The following is a 20,503-nucleotide window of genomic DNA, read 5'->3' as shown; positions in this document are numbered from 1 at the left end:
TTCCACTGATTCCGTATTTATTTCAAAATACATTTTTATTTGTTTTTCAATAAATTCTCTAAAATCCTGCCTTTTAAGTAACATAGGGTTTAATCTCCATCTATACATTCTTGGAGGGATGTCCTCGAACTTTACTGTCAATATTAAGGGTGAATGGTCCGATAGTATTCTAGCTTTATATTCTGTTTTTCTTACTCTATCTTGCATACGAGCTGATAACAAAAATAGGTCTATTCTTGAGTATGTTTTATTTCTACCGAGTAATATGAATATTCCTTTTCTTTTGGGTGTTGTTTCCTCCATATATCCAAAAGTTGCATTTCTTGCATTGATTTAATTATAAATTTGGTTACTTTGTTCTTTCTGTTAATTTTTTTCCCAGTTTTATCCATATTTGAATCCAAATTCAGGTTGAAATCCCCTCCTATTAATATGTTCCCTTGCGTATCTGCTACCTTCAAAAAGATATCTTGCATAAACTTTTGATCTTCTTCGTTAGGTGAATATACATTGAGTAGATTCCAAAACTCCGAGTATATCTGACATTTTATCATTACATATCTCCCTGCTGGATCTATTATTTCCTCTTCTATTTTAAATGGCACATTTTTACTAATTTATATAGCTACTCCTCTTGCTTTTGAATTATACGATGCTGCTGTTACGTGTCCTACCCAATCTCTCTTTAATTTCTTGTGCTCCAATTCAGTGAAGTGTGTTTCTTGCACAAATGCTATATCAATTTTTTCTTTTTTCAGTAAATTTAGCAGTTTCTTCCTTTTAATTTGGTTATGTATTCCATTAATATTTAAAGTCATATAGTTCAACGTAGCCATTTTATACTTTGTTTATCTTCCCTTTCCGTTTCTCCATCATTACCTTTCCTCCTTATCCATTTCTGTTTTCTTGTTTTAAACCCTTTATAAGACAACATTCCTAAAACATCAAACATTTTCCTTATTCTCCTATTTAAAACTTCTTTAGCCCCAATCTCCCCTTCCCCTCCTGAGTTGTCCTTTATCCCTTGTCGGACAACCACATCTCCCCTCTCCATTTGGATTTGCGAATTCACTCGCAAGTGTCAGCTGATTTTGCAGTGACCGCAACTCCTCCCCACCCAGCCCCCCCAGAAAAGATTTCACTTTTCATATGTAACAAAGGTCACTCTTTTAGTTCCCTCCTTATTCCCTCTATTCCATTTCCTTCCCTTATTAATTCTTGTCTATACTATCTATATTTTCCTCTAAATACGGATACATTCATGTATGCACATTATACATATACACACATATACCTCTTTACCCACATACATATAAATCGTGGTCATTTTTACTCTTATTACATATCTTCATCTCTCTGGTTGTTTTGTAGTTGTTCTGCAAATTTCCTTGCTTCCTCTGGATCCGAGAATAGTTTTTTTTCCATAAGATCGTTTTCGATGTATTGAACTCCTTTCTCTTCTTCAGGAGTTCAAAACTTATGTGTCTTTTTAGTTCGCAGTCTTTTGTACTCTCGTTACACGTCTTCATCCCTCAGTCTATTTTGTAATTGTTCTGCAAATTTTCGTGCTTCCTCTGGATCCGAGAATAGTCTGTTTTGTTGTCCTGGAATAAATATTTTCAATACTGCTGGATGCTTTAGTATAAATTTATACCCTTTCTTCCATAAAATCGCCTTTGCTGTATTGAACTCCTTTCTCTTCTTCAGGAGTTCAAAGCTTATATCTGGATAAATGAAGATTTTTTGCCCTTTGTTCTCCAGTGGCTTGTTGCCCTCTCTTACTTTTTCCATTGTCTTCTCCAGTACCTTTTCTCTTGTAGTATATCTTAGGAATTTTACTAAAATAGATCTTGGCTTTTGTTGTGGTTGTGGTTTAAAGGCCACTGCTCTATGTGCCCTTTCTATTTCCATTTCTTGCTGTAGTTCTGGACATCCGAGGATCCTGGGGATCCAGTCTTTTATAAACTCTCTCATATTCTTGCCTTCTTCATCTTCCTTAAGGCCCACTATCTTTATGTTATTTCTTCTGTTATAATTTTCCATTATATCTATTTTCTGAGCTAACAGATCTTGTGTCTCTATAACTTTTTTATTAGATTCCTCTAATTTCTTTTTTAAGTCCTCTACCTCCATTTCTACTGCTGCTTCCCACTCTTCCATCTTGTCCATTCTCTTTCCCATTTTTGTTAAGGTCATATCTATTTTATTCATTTTCTCTTCTGCATTGTTTATTTTTCTTCTTAAATCATTAAATTCTTGCGCTTGCCATTCTTTAAATGACTCCATGTATTCTTTAATAAGAGAAAGTATATCCTTTATCTTGCCTTTCCCTTCTTCTTCTATTTCACTGTACTCTTCCTCTTCTTCTTCCTCTGGGTTGGCCATCTGTTGTTTCTTTGTTGCCCTTTTCTTCTCTTCTTTCTTGTTTTCGTTGTCTTCTATGTTCTCCTCTTGCTGCAGGTGTTCTGCAGCTGTCATTGCCGGCTGTGGAGATCGACTCCCCAGCTGGTCACCCCTCCCGTCGGTGTGTTATTTTGCATGCGCATGCGCGGTTGCGCACTTTTACTCGGCTCAGCGAGCCATTTTTGTAGTCCACTTTCTACCGACCTGAGGGAGCGGGTTTCTCTCTCCACGCGGGCGTCTTCGAACAAGTAAGGCCTTCTTCTTCTTCCGTTGTCTTCTCTTCCTCTCTTCTTACCGTTGATTTCGATTTTTCATTTTTCGTCGCCATCTTCTTTCCACCTTTATACTCACTTTTCTTTAATTTTTATTTTTGTGCCTTTGTGTTTTCCTTTGTTTTTTCGGACTTTTCTGGAGAGGGCTGGAGTTCACCGTCCGGCCACTACTCCATCACGTGACTCCCCCTTCACACCATTGTTAATGGAGAAGGGTTCAGAGAGCTCATTGCTGTATCTGACCCGACCTTGTTGGTTTTCGTGCAGTTGAATAACCATGTTGAGGAATTTTGGGGGGCATCCGAGGTGCTCTAGCATTTGCCAAAGCCCTTTCCTACTCACAGTGTCGGAGGCTTTGTTGAGGTCAACAAAGGTGATGTAGAGTCCTTTGTTTTGTTCATTGCAGTTTTCTTGGAGCTGTCTGAGGGCAAAGACCATGTCAGTAGTTCCTCTGCGCGAAAGCCACACTGTGATTCTGGGAGAACATTTTCGGCGACACTAGGTATTATTCTATTTAGGAGAATCCTAGCGAAGGTTTTGCCTGCAATGGAGAGCAGCGTGATTCCCCTGTAGTTTGAGCAGTCTGATTTCTCGCCTTTGTTTTTGTACAGAGTGATAATGATGGCATCATGAAGGTCCTGAGGCAGCTTTCCTTGGTCCCAGCAGAGCTTGAAAAACTCATGCAGTTTGGCATGCAGAGTTTTGCCGCCAGCCTTCCAGACCTCTGGGGGGGATTCCATCCATACCTGCTGCTTTGCCACTTTTCAGTTGTTCGATTGCCTTATATGTCTCTTCCCGGGTGAGGACCTCATCCAGCTCTAGCCTTAAGGGCTGTTGAGTGAGCTGGAGCAGGGCGGATTCTTGGACTGAGCGGTTGGCACTGAAAAGAGATTGGAAGTGTTCTGACCATCGGTTGAGGATGGAGATCTTTTCGCTGAGGAGGACTTTGCCATCTGAGCTGTGCAGCGGGCTTTGGACTTGGGATGAGGGGCCGTACACAGCCTTTAGAGCCTTGTATAAACTCCTGAAGTCGCCAATGTCTGCGCTGAGCTGGGTTCATTTGGCGAGGCTAGTCCACCACTCATTTTGGATCTCCTGGAGTTTGCACTGAAGATGGCTGCATGCACGACGGAAGGCTCGTTTCTTCACTGGCCAGGACGCCTTTGCAAGGTGAGCCTGGTGGGCAGCTTGCTTCTTTGCCAGCAGCCCCTGGATTTCCTGGTTGTTTTCGTCGAACCAGTTCTTGTTTTTCCTGGAGGAGAAGCCCAGTACCTCTTCAGTGGATTCCAGTATGGCAATCTTCAGCTGATCCCAGAGGGTTTCAGGGGACGAGTCCGTGAGGCGGATTGGATCCTCGAGCTTTGCTTTGAGGTTTGCCTGGAAGTTTCCTCTCACTTCATCTGACTGTAAGTTTCCAACATTGAACCTCTTTCTGGGGGCTTTACTGTTCCTAGACTTTGGCTTGAAGTGAAGTTTGAGCTTGCAGCGAACAAGTCGGTGGTCAGTGTGGCATTCTGCGCTGGGCATGACCCTGGTGTGGAGCACATCTCGTTTGTCTCTTTCTCATTTGGATCGGGGATGCATCCAGGTAGTCTTCAGGCTGTCCCTCTGCTGAATAAGGGTGTTTGTAATGCCAAGCCGCTGTTCTGCGCAGAGCTCTAACAGGAGGTGCCTGTTGTCGTTGCACTTGCCGACACCATGCTTGACAAGGATTCCTGGCCAGGTTTCTGAGTCTTTGCTGACGCGAGCGTTGAAGTCGCCAAGGATGACAACCTTGTTGGCTGTAGGGGTGAGTTGAATGAGGTTGCACAGATCAGTGTAGAACTTGTCCTTTTCTGCTGGTTCCACCTGGAGGGTTGGAGCATAGACACTGATGAGGGTGATGCAACGCTTGTTTCGAAGGGGGAGTCACATGGACATGATCCGGTCCGAGTGGCCTGTCGGGAGATTTTTGAGTTTGGAGGCAATGGAGTTCTTGACCATGAAGCCTACACCAGATAGGCTCGTTCATCCATAGGCTTGCCAGACCAGTAGAGTGTGTAGCCCGCGCCGCGTTCTTGGAGGCTGCCTACATCTGCAAGGCGGACTTCACTGAGAGTGGCTATGTCGATGTCAAGTCTGAGGAGTTCATGTGTGATGAGGGTAGACCGACGTTCAGGTCGGCTGTCAGCCTTGTCTAGCATGGTTCTGATGTTCCAGCATGCTAGCTTGAGTTTGTGAGCATCTTTTGAGGGGGAGGACGTGGAGGGGGAGGATGTGGAGGGGGAGGACATGGAGGGGGTGTACGTGGACATGTCCTCGGGCCTGCGCAAAGGAGCTTTTAGGTGGAGTGCAGTGTGCGCAGTACTGGCCCCACCCTTACACCCATGGTTCGTGTGCCGTGGCCAAGCAAGCTGGGACATGGCAGCGAGGTCCTTGGGTCATAGGTTTTATATCGGAGTGGCCTTCTCTATGCAGGTTTCTCTCCCGGGCTGGAGGGGCCTGCCTCCCCTCCTAGGTCGGACCATACCTGGTCGCAATCCAACCTGTTGGCTTCCGCCTGCTTCTCGGGGCCTCTGCCGAGGCCGGGGCCACTGCCTCCCCCTCGCTTCTGCCCTGACTGGGGCCTCCTCCTGCTTCACTCTGCCGGACCCGCCGCCTCCCCCTCGCTTTTGCCCGGATCGGGGCCTCTGCCGCCTACCCTCTGCCTGGACCGGGGCCGGCGCTGCCTTCCCTGAAGTATTCCCTGAAATATATAATAAAAGCAGAAAACACTGGAACATTCAGGCAGCATCTAAGGCAATGGTTCTCAACCTTGTTCTTTCCATCACATACCATTTTAAGTCGTCCCTTCCTAATCCCTTACGCAGGATGCTACAGGTGCTCTGTGCTTCAAGTGGTTTGTGAGTGGGGGAAAAAAGGTTGAGAACCACTGGTGTAAGGTCTTGGATTCCATATGTTGACAATTTATTTCCTCTCTCTGAAGCCCCTCGAGGCGTTAACTTCCTCCTACAGATTGGGTTTTGCTTTAGATTGTAGAATTTGCCGTCTCTTGTACCTGAATCCCAACGTCTCCAGCATTTCAGGACTCATCGCTTTAAGCATGCGTCCCCTGATGGAACTTCCACTCCCCCATACGCTCAAGGCCCTGCGCAGGTGCCATGGGGAATTTTATTAATATTCCCAGTGGGTTCCCTGTTCTCAGATAAGGTCCGCCCACGCCACCACCTTCCCTCTCCCCGCAAGTTGCCTTTGCCTGCATCAGAAAGGATATTGCCAATGACATGATGCATGGCATGGACGAAAACACCTCACTTATTTTGAGAAGGGAATAAATGTGGTGATACAACACTGGATTGTGATGACTGCCTGCTCCTCTCCGACTGCAGGCGGCAACCCCTTGTATCTGCAGGGAGGTCACCTGGGAGATTGGCTCCTCCTACTCATTGCCAATCACCAGCCCCACATAAAAGCTCACACTGGCCCTTGGGCAGGAGCAGAGCTCCCGGAGCCAAAAAGGATATAGAATCTTGTGTGCAAGTTTTAACCTAATTAAAGCTTGTAGTACAGTCTTAGTTGTACCTGTTTGTTTGCCCTGCAGTGCATCACAATTTAATTAGCTTAAAGAACCATGGAGAAGTTTTTCAGCGTAGAAAAGCTGGATATCGACCACCCCCTCAACGCCCGGAAACTCCAGCACACTTTGAGATTTGGAAGCATGCGATCGGGACAATCATCCACAATCGGGCTGAGGTCATGAGCTCAGACCAGAAGAAACTCATGGGCCCGTTCGTGTTCCAGGCGACCCATGACTGCACCGAGTACGAACCGGCAATGGCCATTCTGGAAAGCATCTACCAGCCCCCAGCGAATGCACTTTACTCCAGATACCTGCTTCTCATCAGGCTACAGTAGCCTGGTGAGACAGTAGAGGCTTACCTTGGGACACTGTGTTAAATGGTGCACCCGTGCATGGGCGAGACTAGGGAGCCCACTGGGGAAGTGTTTGTCGCACTGGAGCGCACCCACCACAGTTGTTCTGCAATATTCTGCGTCCTACAACAAATTAAGTCATGTGACCGTTAACACATAACAGAACTCTTTACGGGATTGTTGTCTGCATGGATTAAATCCAGTTTTCCTTTATCCTGGGAGTTATTTGTTGGCCGATCGATTTTAGCGATTGCAGACTGACAACAGCGATATTTTATTCAAAACAATCTTTACATTCCGCACGTGGTGGCCGTTCTGCAACGTCTTGTACCCCAGGAGAGCGTCCGGGTCAGACAGCGTCTGTGGTGAGAGGGACCGGGTCGGACAGCGTCTGTGGAGAGAGGGACCGGGTCGGACAGCGTCTGTGGAGAGAGGGACCGGGTCGGACAGCGTCTGTGGAGAGAGGGACCGGGTCGGACAGCGTCTGTGGAGAGAGGGACCGGGTCGGACAGCGTCTGTGGAGAGAGGGACCGGGTCGGACAGCGTCTGTGGGGGAGGGTAATTGGGGCGAAGGGGCCAGCTGTGATTAGACCAGCATTGAAAGGGGAGTGGGTGGTACTGAGGGGGAGAGCAGTGTTGAGGGGATTAGGGGGACCAGAGCTGACCACAGAGATCAAAGTGACCTGTTCTACATGTCCACCTTTCTCTGAATAATGATATGGATGCACTTGTTTTGCAGGGTGATAAAAGCAGAGGAGTTGTGTATGGGGACCAATGGCATGATTAATGCCAGTCACGTCAGCGAAGAGATGTTTGCGTGTTTTATTTCTGAGAAGAGATGACTTTACCTGGAAATAGTTGAGTGAACCTGCAGCAAACGCCGTGTTCTTTTCACCCATGATTTGGTGCATCCTAATCGAAGCCTGGTCACTCAGCTGCTGTGAGCGAAGGCGTCCACTCTGCCTTCTGAAATGAGTGCCTACCAGTGAGCCCACACCAGAGAGCGGCCGTTCACCTGCTCAAGAGTGCGGGAAGGGCTTCATTCAGTCCTCCCACCTGTTGACACACTATCGGGTCCACACTGGTGAAAAGCCCTACACCTGCCCTTAGTGTGGTAAGGGGTTCATTCAGTCATTGGACTTGCTGAACCACCGGCAGGAACACACCAGCAAGAAGCCCTTCACCTGCCTTGGGTGAGCCAAGCGCTTCAGTCAGTTGTCAGACTTGCTAACCCAGCGTATCCACACTAGCGAGAGGCCCTTCACTTGCCCCGAGTGTGGCAATGGCTTCATTCACTCCTCTAGCCTAAAGACCCACCATTGTCTGTGTCGGGGGGAATGGGGGACGGGACGGGACCTGCTGACCTCAGTGCTCCGGGGATTATCCCTCCCGGAGGAGGGTTACAAAGTTCGCGTCACATGCACCTTCTCCTGCGCTTTCAAGTGGCCTCCCAACAGCCACATATGGGCATATTGTGCGGCTTTACATCGGGGGATTTTGGCCACATGGAAGAGCCTAAGAATGAAGAGTCAAAGCCGTCACAGAAGAGGGTATCTCAGTTTACAGCAGGATGCACGCAGGTAAGTGGGGAAGATAGGCCAAAACTAGCAAATTGAATTTCACTCTTGACACAAGTCTGGGGGTGTTGTGGATAGTGTACAACGTTGTCATGATTTCCAACGGTATATGGACAGTGGGGAGAGTTGGGTGGAAAAGTGACTGATGGAGTTTAATCCAGATGCATTTGGAAAGGTGAAACTTAAAGGGAGAGAACATGGTTAATGGCAGGATTCCTAAAAGTGTGGAAGAACAGAGGGACCTTAGGGTCCAAACCTATACATCACTCAAGATAGCATGGAGTCCAGGATTTCAAGTATCTGTAAAATCCTGGTTAGACCACACTTGGAATATTGTGTTCACTTCTCGTCATCTCATTACAAGGAAGCTGTGGAGAGGGTGCAGAGTGGAATTTCCAGGATGTTGCACAGATTGGAGGACATGTCTTTTGAGGCAAGGTTGTCAGAGCCAAAAAAAAAAATCCCTCCTCTGTTTTTGGAGCAGAGGGGGATGATCAAGGCCCTCAAGATTATGAGGCATAGCTCGGGTGAACAGCCAACGCCTTTTTCATGGGGTGAGACTAGCAAACTCCAGAGGACGCCTGTACAAGGTGAGGGGGAGACGTTCAGCGGAGACGTCAGAGGTAAGTTTTTTTAAACAGAGTGTTGTGGGTCTGGAATGCATTTCCAGGATTGGTACAATAGGGACATTTAAAAGACTTTCAGACAGACATGTGGATGCAAAGAAAATCTCAGGTTGTAGCAGCTGTGTAGCGGGCCGAGCGGGTGCTCAGCGCGGTAATGCGAATCGCCACCGTCAGTGCAGTGCACTAAGGGCTGGCATGCTAGCGGAACCTAGTGCCGAGGGATGGGACTTTAACGTCCCCTGCTCAAAAGCACGGGAGTTAACAAGTCTCAATTTAAACCTGCTGGTCTCATGGACCAGCAGCTGTCCTTTAACAAGGTCCCACCTTGTCCCGTGGAGCCCGGGACAAGCAGGGAATAAAAGCTGGCTGTGAAGCTTCAATAAACCAGTCTTGTTGATTACCTTGATGTGTGTTTGTATTTCTTTAGTTAGCTCTACTGTAGTAGCCGCTACAAGGTTATAGGTGTGAGGTAGGGAAGGTTTAGTTTGTTCAGTAGGTTTCTATAGGTCAGCACAACAGCGTGGGCTGAAGGGCCTGTGATGTTAAGTTTGAAGTGTTGCTTTTTGGTAATCGATCCGGGGCCTGATTGACACGGTGAATGGCACAGTCCTGGAGAGTGATGCAGAACACAGAGACCCAGGCGGCCAGGGGAATAGTTCCTTGAAAGTGGCCACTCTGGTCGACAGGGCGGTGAAGCAGGCATTTGGAAATATGGACCTTTGTTGGACAGGGTGTTAAGCAAAAAGATTGGAAACCCCGATACAGCTTCTGGCATGAATTCACTTAGGATGTTGTGCAAAGTTTTGGTTGCGAGCGAGTGGAAGGACGTCAATAAGATGAAAGCGCAGAGGGGATTCTGGCACTGGAGGGTACAGGTTGCAGGGAGGTGTGGAATAGTCTTGGTCCCATCTCGGCCTGTCATACTCAATCCAGCAAATCCCTGGATAGTTCCCTCCCAAATTTCATCTCGTTCGAAAGTGCACACATTACACTCTCAAATAGCACCTGGTGGCTGAACAACCTCGCCACCATTCACTGGCATGGTTGGTGCAACTCCTTTACTGCACCTGTGATCAGAACCAGGGTTCGAATCCCACGTGTCTGTAAAGAGTCCCATGACTTTTTTAAAAAAAAACTTTATTTAAGATTTTTAAATTACATAAAAACAATACATAAATAATAACAAAATAAACTAAATTAAAACAATTTAAACCCACCCCAACCTCCTTCCCACCCTCAGCCTACCCCACAAGGGGAGCAAAATAAAACCCATATATCAATCAACTACAAACATAAACTAGATAATGTCTTAAGATATTTCTAAACCCATATATTCCAAATAAGGTGACCACATTTGAACAAAAAATAATTATCATGCAAATTATGTTTTTTTTCCCCATGTAAATACAAGATCTCAATTCATTGTGCCAACGGTTCATATTTACTTCTACATCATCTTTCCAAGTAATTGCAATACATTTCCGTGCGACTGCTAATGAATGCTAGGAGAACAAAAGCTATCGGAAACTTGTCCAACCCCAAACTAGTCAGCGAAACAATATAACCCAGCAAAAAAAATTCTGGATCTAATGGCAATAAATAACTTTAACTAAAATAACTAAATAACTTTTCAAAAATTCTCTTAATTTTTTCCTCAAAATGTTTGGACTTTATCACAATGCCAAACTGCATGTAAAAATGTTCCAGTATGTAGACCACATCTAAAACATAAATCCGAATTACTGAATCCATATTTTTTCAATTTCTCAGGGGTAAAATACAACTGATGTAAAAAATTATAATTAACCAAACTATATCTTACATTAAGTAATTTAGTCACCCCGTCTTGGCACATCACTTCCCAGTCCTCTTGATGTCTATCATAAGATAAATCACCTTTCCATTTATTTCTAGATTTATTTAAATTTGGTTTACCCATACCGTCCTGCAACAAAGCATACATATCAGAAATAAAAACTTTTTTTGACGTATGTGAAATCAGAAACTCGAACTTTGCTAATTCAGGTAATTTCATTTCTCTTCCATAATTATCCCTTACCAAAGCTTGAATCTGATAATGTACAAATAAAGAATTAACTAATATTCCAAATTTTTCTCTGTCGATTAAAAGAAACTGTCCTTCTTCAAAACAACCTTCCATCATCGCTGTGGAAGCAGGTGAAAGGCCTCTCTCTCTTTATAATTTTTTTTAATTTTTCACACTATAAACATTGAAAGGCCTCTCTCCATGGTGGATCCGCTGGTGGGAGGACTGGGTGAAGCTGTTCCCGCACAGGGCAAATGAACGGCTTCTCGCTTGTATGGCCCCACTGGTGCATCCACAGGTCAAGCCCGGGCAGGTGAAGGGGCCTCTCCCCAGTGTGGACCTGCCGTTTTTCCCGCAGTCCGGGTTCATCGCTGTGAGGATGTGACCAGGAAATAAATAATTGCAGGCCTGTCCCAGCGCCACAGCGCGGGCTCAGCCCGATGGAGGTCCCGGAGAACTGGGCCACGAGTTAAATCAACACCGAGGCTGGGACTAGGGCCGGGACCGGGGGAAGAAGCGACCTCTAGCCGAGCGTTGCAAGTCCCGGAACCACGGGAGCCCCCCCCGTTCGCTGTTCAGAACTGAGATGCAACAATTTTGATGCTGCCGAAGCAGCACTTTTTTTCTGACCACTTTTGCATTAAAATGAAAACGTCAAATTCTATGACTTTAACAGAAACATTTTGGCAGCAAACCCGGGGAATTTGGACGGGGTGGGAAAGGACCAACAACATTGTTAAAGAAACGCGGGAAATGGAGAAGCTGCGCGGAAAGTGGGGCGACAGGGAGCTCAACCGGATCGGGAGAGGATACGCGGGTCCGTTTGAAAGGGAGCCTCGTCCACTGAAGCCGCGGGAACATGATGGAGGGAGGGAGGGAGGGAGCGCGGAAATCGGATTCCATCGCCAACATCTCCAGCTGTGTCCGAACCAACGTTTGAGCAGGATGATGCTAAACCCTCTTTCTCAATCTGCTCTCTCCTTATTGTCCATCACTGAGCCCAGAGCCCGCCCGCCCGACACTCACTGAGCGCAGCTTCACCGCTCACTTTCGGCACCGTTTGCCTGTGAAAACCCTCAACATGAACTCTGACCGTCTATTTCCCCATTTCGGGCCAGTTTCATCCCACACTCCCGTTTCCCTTCTTTATTTATCCCCCTTCACTGCTTTATTCCCCCTTGTTTCCCCTTCCAATGAAAACTTCTCTTTCCGGATGCAAATTCCACCTGGAAAGGGACCGGGAAGAACCTGTGCGCATGCGCAAGGATGGCCTGGGCGCTTTCGCTCCTCCTCTTGCGCTGCAACACGCTCCATCACGTCGTTTCCCGGCGTGTGCGCATTGACGTCCAAACCATGAGTGCCGTTCCCTCAGCAACGGGCCGGTCCTTGGAGGAGGCCGCAGCCTGGGGGTGAGGTGAGACCTGCCCCGTGTGGATGGATGGAGCCGCTGGGGATGGGTTGGGCGGGCCGGGCGCCTACACAGGAGGGCAGGGACGGGATCCCCACCACAGGGCGGGCCGGCTCACTGGGGGAGGGGCAGGATGCCCCTGTCACCGTCCCCGTCTCACACACGGACACCCGGGGCATCCTGTTGGGGGGAGATCCCTTCTCCGGGGAAACAGCAGCACCAGCCGGATCCGTGGCCCCACCACTGGGGCTGCTGTGAAGCCGGGTGGCGCTCAGTCCCGGTGCCCAGGGACTGGGGTCCGGGGCACAGAAACGTACGTGTGAGGGGGGCGGGGGGATCCTTGGTGCCAGGGTCACGGTTGTTCCCCAACAGGTTCAGGGTCCAGTATCCTGGACAGGGAGAAGGAGCAGCCGGAGTTGGTGGTACTGATGACATTGGGAGGAAGAGAGATGAGATCTTGCAGGTAGAGTTTGCAGCATCCAAAATTAGAAATGCATTGTTGTCATCTCAAGATGCCCTGAACCAGTGATGTAGTGAGGAGAGAAATTGGAAAACCTTCCAGTCAAACATGTGACTAAGGAGCTGGTGCTGATGTGATGGCTTCACATACATGGACCAGGTGCTCTCTTCCACAGTTGGTGGGATGGGTACAATATGAGCAGATCAGTGTGGTCCTTTGTACCCACGACATCAGCAACATAAACAAGATGAGTTTCTTCAAAGAAAAAGTGGAGAATTCCGTAGCAAGTTAAAAGCCCTCTGAGGTTTACTCCACGTGCTACGGAGCGGCAAGTAATTGAAAGATGGTGAAGTTGATTCTGTAGCTGAGGAACTGGGGCAGGTGGGCCTGAAGTGGACGAGTGTCCTTATCATGTCAGAGAAATGTGCTGGGGCTGATCTGGAAGGGTGTTGACACAACACAATAATCTTGCAGATGGGAGGAGGCAAGTTAGGGGTCAGTGCTGGGCCTGCAACTGTTCACAGTATTCATAAATGATCTGGAAGAGGGGACAGTGCGTAGTGTATTGAAGTTCGCTGATTATGCTAAATTGAGTGGAAAAGCCAATTGTGCAGAGGAACTGGATAGGCTGCAGAGAGATATAGATTGGTTTAGTGAGTGGGTAAGGGTCTGGCAGATGGGGTACAATGTTGGTAAATGTGAGGTCATCCACTTTTGAAGGAAAAATAGATCAGATTATTATTTAAATGGAAAATGATTGCAGCAAGCTGCCGAGCAGAGGGACTTGGGAGTGCTCATGCACGAATGCAAAAGGTTGGTTTGCAGATGCAGCAGGCGATCAAGAGACAAAAGTTGGCCTTGATTGGTAGAGGGATTGAATTTAAGAACAGGGAGATTATGCTGCCACTGAACAAGGTACTGATCTGACGAGCTTTGCTGATTTTGCAGAGATTGTTCACCAGTTGATTCTAGAGATGAAGGGGTTAGCCTATGAGGAGAGATTGCTGGGAATTAGAATAATGCGAGGGGATCTTCTAGAAACGTATATAATTGTGAAAGGCATAGATAAGATTGAGGTGGGTAAGTTATTTCCATTGGTGGGGAAACTAGAACTAAGGGACTTTCAGGGTAGTAGATTCCAGATAGAGATGAGGAACTGGTTTTCCCAGAGGGTGGTTAATCTATGGAATTCTATGCCCATTGAAGAAGTAGAGGTGAACTCATAAATATATTTAAGACAAGGTTGAATCGATGTTTACATGCAGTAAAAGTCCGAAAATCCAGACTGCTCAGGGATTAGGTCAAGCTGGATTTTCAGATTTTCCCGATTCTCGGGCATTTCTTGTAAAACTCAAATTTAAGGAGAATAAACAGTTAAATTTTAATAGTTTATTAAGGAAACCATTTGCATATAAAATAGGAAGTACAAAAAGAATAAATATTTTGTCTTGCATTTCCGCGATTTCTGCATGGTCACTTGTTGCCGCTGGGCCTCTGTGCCACTTATGCATGGATGCACGCAAAAGAGGGTATTTTCGAGATCCAGATTCTTGAATGGTCCAGATTTCAGCCAAGAGTTGCCAAGAAGTCTGGACTTTAGGACCTTGAATGGACTAGTGGAATTAAGGGACATGGGGGGAAAAGGCAGGTTGGTGCAGATGAGCCAATCATCAGATCAGCCATGATCTTGTTGAATGGTGGAGGAGGCTCGATGGGTCTACTCTTGCTCCTATTTCTTCTCCTGCTTCTCTCTCCACAGACACTGCCTGAGCGACTGAAGATTTCCAGCAGTTTCTGTCTTTATTTGGGGTTTCCACCATCTGCATTGTTTTCTTTGCATCTGAAAATTGGAGCCTGAGGTCAAGGCCTGAACTGAAGTGGGGTCAGCCTGTACTTGCTGGAGTTGAGAAGGATGGGAGGTGATCTGATCGGCTTCTCTTGTGCTTTGCAGTTTGATGTGGAGATGGAGAAGGTGACTGAATTAAACGAGCTGGTCCTTGCTCTCTGCAATTCCCATGTGGGTCTGTGACCTGAATTGTGGGCCTGACTTTTCATCCATTGTGTCTTCTCTTCCTGCCTAGTGGGCAGGGAACAGTGAGTGTCAGAATCAAGTTTATTGTCATGAGCATGTGTCAAGAAATTTGTTGTTATATGGAGCAGTTGTGTGCATTCCAGGTCTAGAATTCATATAAATTAGGGAATTATAAGTTAGGGTTCCCCCCTTTGTCCTCTTCCCCCCTTGTCCCCTTCATCCCCTCCCCTCTCTTCAAGAGCAGCACCTAATTCTGGATCGAGGGCTCCGTGGATTTGGGGCTTGCAACGCCCAGCTTGAGGACACTTCTCCCCGGTCCTCTCCCTCGTCCCAGCCTCGGTGTTCAACTCTGGGATCGTCTACCAGGCTGAGCATGCATGTGTGCCCTGGGGTAGGATTGCATTGATTTATACCCTGGTCACATCCTCTCGTCCCCACAGCGATGAACCCATTTCTGTGCCCTGTCTGTGGGAAAAACTTTAAAAGGGTGAGTCAGTTAACAAGACACCAGCAGGTCCACACTGGGGAGAGGCCCTTCATCTGCCCTGAGTGCAAAAAGGGCTTCACAAAGTTGTCCAGCCTTGAGATACACCGACGGGTCCACACTGGGGAGAGACCCTTCACTTGCCCCAAGTGTGGGAAGGGATTCGCCCAGTCCTCCACCTTGGTGACCCACCAGCGGGTCCACACCGGGGAGAAGCCCTTCACCTGCCCCGAGTGTGGCAAGGGGTTTGCACAGATCACAAACCTTCTGACCCACCAGCGATTCCACACCGGGGAGAGGCCCTTCTCCTGCCCTGAATGTGAGAAGGCCTTCAACAGGTTGTCAAGCCTTGAAACACACCGAAGGGTCCACACTGGGGAGAGGCCGTTCTCCTGCTCTGAGTGCGGCAAGGGGTTCACCCAGATCACCAACCTGCTGACCCATCAGCGGATCCACACCGGGGAAAAGCCATTTACCTGCCCTGAGTGCAAGAAGGCCTTCACCACGTTGTCTAGCCTTGAGATACACCGACGGGTCCACACCGGGGAGAGGCCCTTCACCTGCCCTGAGTGTGGCAAGGGATTCATCCAGATATCCAGCCTGCGGATGCACCAGCGCGTCCACACTGGGGAAAAGCCATTCTCTTGCCCTGAGTGTGAGAAGACCTTCACCAACAGTTCCAACCTTGCGGTACACCAGCAGGTCCACACCGGGGAGAGGCCCTTCACCTGTCCCGAGTGTGGCAAAGGCTTCACCTTCTCTTCCACCCTGCAGAACCACCAGCGGGTTCACACCGGGGAAAAGCCGTTCACCTGCCCCGAGTGCAGCAAGGGGTTTGCCAGGTCCTCCAACCTGCGGATTCACCGGCGGGTCCACACCGGGGAGAGGCCCTTCACCTGTCCCGAGTGTGGCAAGGGCTTCACCCAGATCTCCAGCCTGCAGAGACATGAGCGGAGCCACACTGGGGAAAAGCCCTTCGCCTGCCCTGAATGTGAGAATGCCTTCACCAGGTTATCCACCCTTGAGACACACCGACGGATGCACAAGGGGGAGATGCCCTTTGCCTGCTTTGAATGCGGTGAGAAGTTCAGTGACTCCAGCAAGTTGAGGAGACACCAGCGTGTCCACACTGGCAAAAGGCCCTTCACCTGCCCCAAGTGCGAGAAGGACTTTATCCAGTCATACGAGCTGTTGGCCCACCAGCGGGTCCACTGCAGGAGAGGCTGTTCGTCTACCCTGAGTGTGGAAAGGTCTTCATCTAGTCCTCTCAGCTCTGGCCCACCAGCGGGTCCAGAGAAGCTAAAGCAGCCAAAAATGGTAAAGAAGATACAGCCCCTTTGACTGAAGACTCTGTCTTAGACATGTTGAAAAAACAATCACGGGAAATAACCACAACAGTGAAAGAAGGTCAATGAGAGATTAATTCTAGACTTGAGAAGTTTTTCCAAGTGATTTCAGCAATTAAAGAGTGTTTGGAAACTGTGTAGGATGCTTTCAAGTCTGTGGAGAGAGGTGGCAATGGGACCATCCAGATGGTCGATAAATGCCACAGGGTTGAAAATGCGGGAGGAACAATTTAAAATAGCACCCCCACATGCCTCCTTCCTTCCCCCCCCCCCCCCCTTGATTTGCAGTGGGGGAAAGGAAGAGGCTGACCTTCTTCTTGTGCACTGCCATTGCGTTTCTCCCTCGTCCCACATACATTTCGAGCATCGCCATCACATTTCCCCCTCATTATGCATGTACCAGCTGGACCCTGGGATGTTGCCTTTAACAAGTAAGTGTCCTTTATTTCAGACAAATTAATATCTGCTTGAGGTGACCTAAAACTGGACGTCTGGCCACCCTACCCAGCTCCCTTCGCCCATCCAGCCTCCCATTCCATCCATCACCCCTGTCCCCTCCCCTTCCCCAGTCCAAAACCAGGATTCCATGCCTGGGGGTCAATGAGGGACCACGTAATCCTTGAAGGGATGGAGGGTCTAGAAGGTTTAGGGAGCCCTGGAATAGATAAACAAGGTAGCTTGGAAGGTGGTTGATTTGGAGAGCAGGAGCAGACGCCAAAAAAATTCAGATCCTTGGCTGAAAGGAAGAGACTGAAAAAGGTCATTTAACTGACTTCTCAAATCTACTAATGGAAGGGTTTGGAAGAGAGATTTTTGCTACTAAGCCCGAGCTCGACAGAGCATGTTGGTCTCTGGTTCCCAAGGCAACCTTGGAACATCGTTCATGTTTGGTAATTCTTCATTTTCATTATTGCCAAGAAAAGGATTGTCTTATTTGTGAAGCTTGTCCGATCAGAAATTTGAATGATCAGGGTCAAAAAATTAGATTTGTGGAAGATTTTTGCCATGAGGTTGTGGAAATACGGAAAGAATACAGAGAGGTTATGACTAAGCTGTAGAAGAAAGGATTTAGACCTGCTTTGTTGTATCCAGTTCATCTGTGAATCACCTTGGAAAAAGGCCACAAGAAATTTTTAAATTCGGTGGATGAAGCTTGAAAAGTTTTGGTTGATTCTGTTCCAACTGCAAGTTTAATATGAACTAATAGTTTATGTCTGAAGTTTCTATCTTGAAGGAGGGTCTTTTTTAAGTGGGGGAAGTCTGACCAATTGAAGGGTTAATTGATGTGGTTTTTATTTTAATTTTGTTTGTTTATTTTGTTTTTCTTTGATCTTAAAGATTTAATAGATTGTATTAATCTAAATTTATTAATGTTGACAGTATTTGCCTATATTGCTTATTCATTTGTTAACACCGCAAGTGATATAATGTATGCAGTTTATTATTCAACGGTGGGAAAGTAGATTTATGCGGTTTGTTTATTCTATGGCTGAGGAAAACTACGGTCAGCATTGAAATAATGGTTATGCGCTTCATCTAGATTAGGTGGGGAAACATTTTATAATAAGCAAATACAAGTTCTAGTGTTCATGTTACTGAGTTTGGAAAGTTAAATATAGATTTTTATAGTTTAAGGGGCCTCCTTTTTAATTACTACTGATTTGATATTATTTTGGTTTAAGGCTTTTTTAACAAATTTGGTATTTCAGATGTTTGGTTTTTTTATATCCTAACAACAGAGAATATTCTTTTCCAAATGTACATCATCCCTATACTCAGATTTATTATTTTTTAATAAATAATCAACCGATTTCACTGACTAAATCATGTGAATATCAAGGAATAGTGATATCTGATTATCTCCTGTTATCTTGTCTTGGAATTTTCCCGACATTCCTTTCACAAAGAGATGTTGGTGTTTTAATTCTACCTGATGCTCAGAAAAGGATAGTTTTTATTTTATGGAAGAGTAAATCCAGTTTTTCTTTACTACAAATTCTTCTCCAACAATTTCTAACCTGATTGTCTGGGACACTATGAAAACATATCTAAGAGGGCAAATTATTTCTTTTATAGTTAATATAAAGAAGACGACTAATAAGGAAAGATTAGATTTAATCAATCAGATTAAACAAATTGATTTACAATGTGCACAAGTTAAAAAACCCTGATTTACATAAATCAGGATTGAACTTAAAACTAAATTTGATCTTCTTTCTACTTATCCCATTGAACAGCAACTTTTGAAGAGTAAGAGTCAGTTCTACATCCATGCTGAGAAATCTGGTAAACTTTTGTCCAACCAATTGAAAGCAATTGAAAGCTGTGAGACAAATTAGTAAGATTCAGATGGAAGATGGTACAGTCACTACAGACCATTCTGAAATAAATGATACTTTTTGAGAATTTTATTCCAGATTGTATACTTCTGAATCTAATAATGATAGTACTTCAATGTTGGATTTTCTGGATCGCCTTAATTTGCTTACGGTTTCTCAGAATAATCATGAGTCTGGAAGTGCCTATTTTTCAAGAGAAAATACTTTTTGCACTTTCCTCTTTATAATCTCCAGGATCTGATGGGCACCCTGTGTAATGTTATAAATCCTTTCCCAAATTGCTTCTACCCAAATTAAATTGTGTGCTTAATGATGCATTTAAAAAAGAGAATCTTCCATCATCTTTTAATGAAGCTTATATTTCTCATTCTGAAAAGGGGAAGGATCCACTTGAATGTGCTTCTTATAGGTGTATTTCTTTACTTAACATAGATTTTTGTCTAGAATATTGGCTCAGAGATTGGAGAATATTTTACCATTAATCGGTTCTGAGGATCAAATCATTTTTATTAAAAATCATTATACTTAATTTAATCTACATTGTTTATTGAATATTTTATATTTACCTCCCACTCCTGTGTCTGAACGTGTTCTCTCTTTTGATGCAGAAAAGGCTTTTGATTGGGGGGGGGGAGTAGATTATCTATTTTCTATTCCAGAAAAATGTAATTTTGGACCATGTTTTATTAAATGGATTAAATTATTACATTTATGGCCTTCTAACTCAATTCTTACTCATTTATAGCAGTCTAAAACTTTTAATCTTCAACAGGGTACTGGTTAAGGTTGTCCTTTAAGTCCATTACTTTTTGACTTGGTATTAGAACCTTTAGCAATTGCTCTTTGTGAAAGAGGAGATTTTATAGGGATTCATAGGAACGGTATTGAACACAAGGTTTCTTTATATGCAGATGATCGTTTGATTTTTGTATCTAATCCAGATGTTTCTTTACCAAGCGAATTAGCTTTGTTTTCTCAAATTAGTCTGTTTCCTGGGTACAAGTTGAATCTGCATAAAAGTGAACATTTACCTTTAAATGATTCTATACCAAGTTACTCTAATTTTCCTTTTAAGATTGTGAAGGGGGATCAATTTAACTATCGGCATTACAATTACTAGGAGTTATAAACATTTTTAAGGAATATATTTCTACTTTATTTAATTAGATCAAATGACTGCTAACAAGATGGTCGCCTTTATCTATTTCCATCATTGGTTGCATCAATTCTATTAAAATGAGCATTTTACCTAAGTTTTTGTATCTTTTCCAATCTTTACCAATTTTCATTCCTAAATCCTTTTTTTTACTCACTTGATTCACTCATCTCTTCCTACATATGGCAAGGAAAATGCCCTCACTGAAATAAATCTCATCTTCAGAAAGCTAAAAGGAATGGTGGACTGGCGAGTCCTAATTTTAGATTTTATTATTGGGCGTCAATATAGAGAATTTGATTCTTTTGTTCCATTTTGATAATCTAATTGACCACCTTTAATGGGTAGAAATGGAATTGAAGTTTACTAAAGATATTTCTTTGTTGGCAATTCTCAGGTCTTTTTTATCCTCTTCCTATAAACTAACTGATAATCTGATAA

General features: G+C 45.4%; 1 protein-coding gene across 3 annotated transcripts in view; it reads left to right on the top strand.

Annotated features, from left to right (window-relative positions):
- The window catches only part of LOC138764540 (zinc finger protein 420-like), a 76,096-nt gene extending 57,118 nt beyond the window's left edge, over positions 1-18,978 (top strand). Inside the window, exons 1-2 of one of the 3 annotated variants that reach the window (XM_069940628.1) lie at positions 12,174-12,251; positions 14,465-18,978. In XM_069940628.1, the coding sequence (XP_069796729.1) occupies positions 15,180-16,562 (1,383 nt within the window). In that variant the 5' untranslated portion in view covers positions 12,174-12,251; positions 14,465-15,179 and the 3' untranslated portion in view covers positions 16,563-18,978. Of the gene's footprint in view, positions 1-12,173; positions 12,252-12,601; positions 12,709-14,464 lie in introns of those variants that run through there. The other 2 variants (XM_069940629.1, XM_069940630.1) reach the window with 2 other exon arrangements.
- Positions 18,979-20,503: the final 1,525 nt, after the last annotated feature.

This window comes from Narcine bancroftii, chromosome 5 (genome assembly GCF_036971445.1).
Source record: "Narcine bancroftii isolate sNarBan1 chromosome 5, sNarBan1.hap1, whole genome shotgun sequence".
Lineage (NCBI taxonomy): Eukaryota > Metazoa > Chordata > Chondrichthyes > Torpediniformes > Narcinidae > Narcine > Narcine bancroftii.
This window is presented reverse-complemented; position numbering and strand designations above follow the sequence as displayed.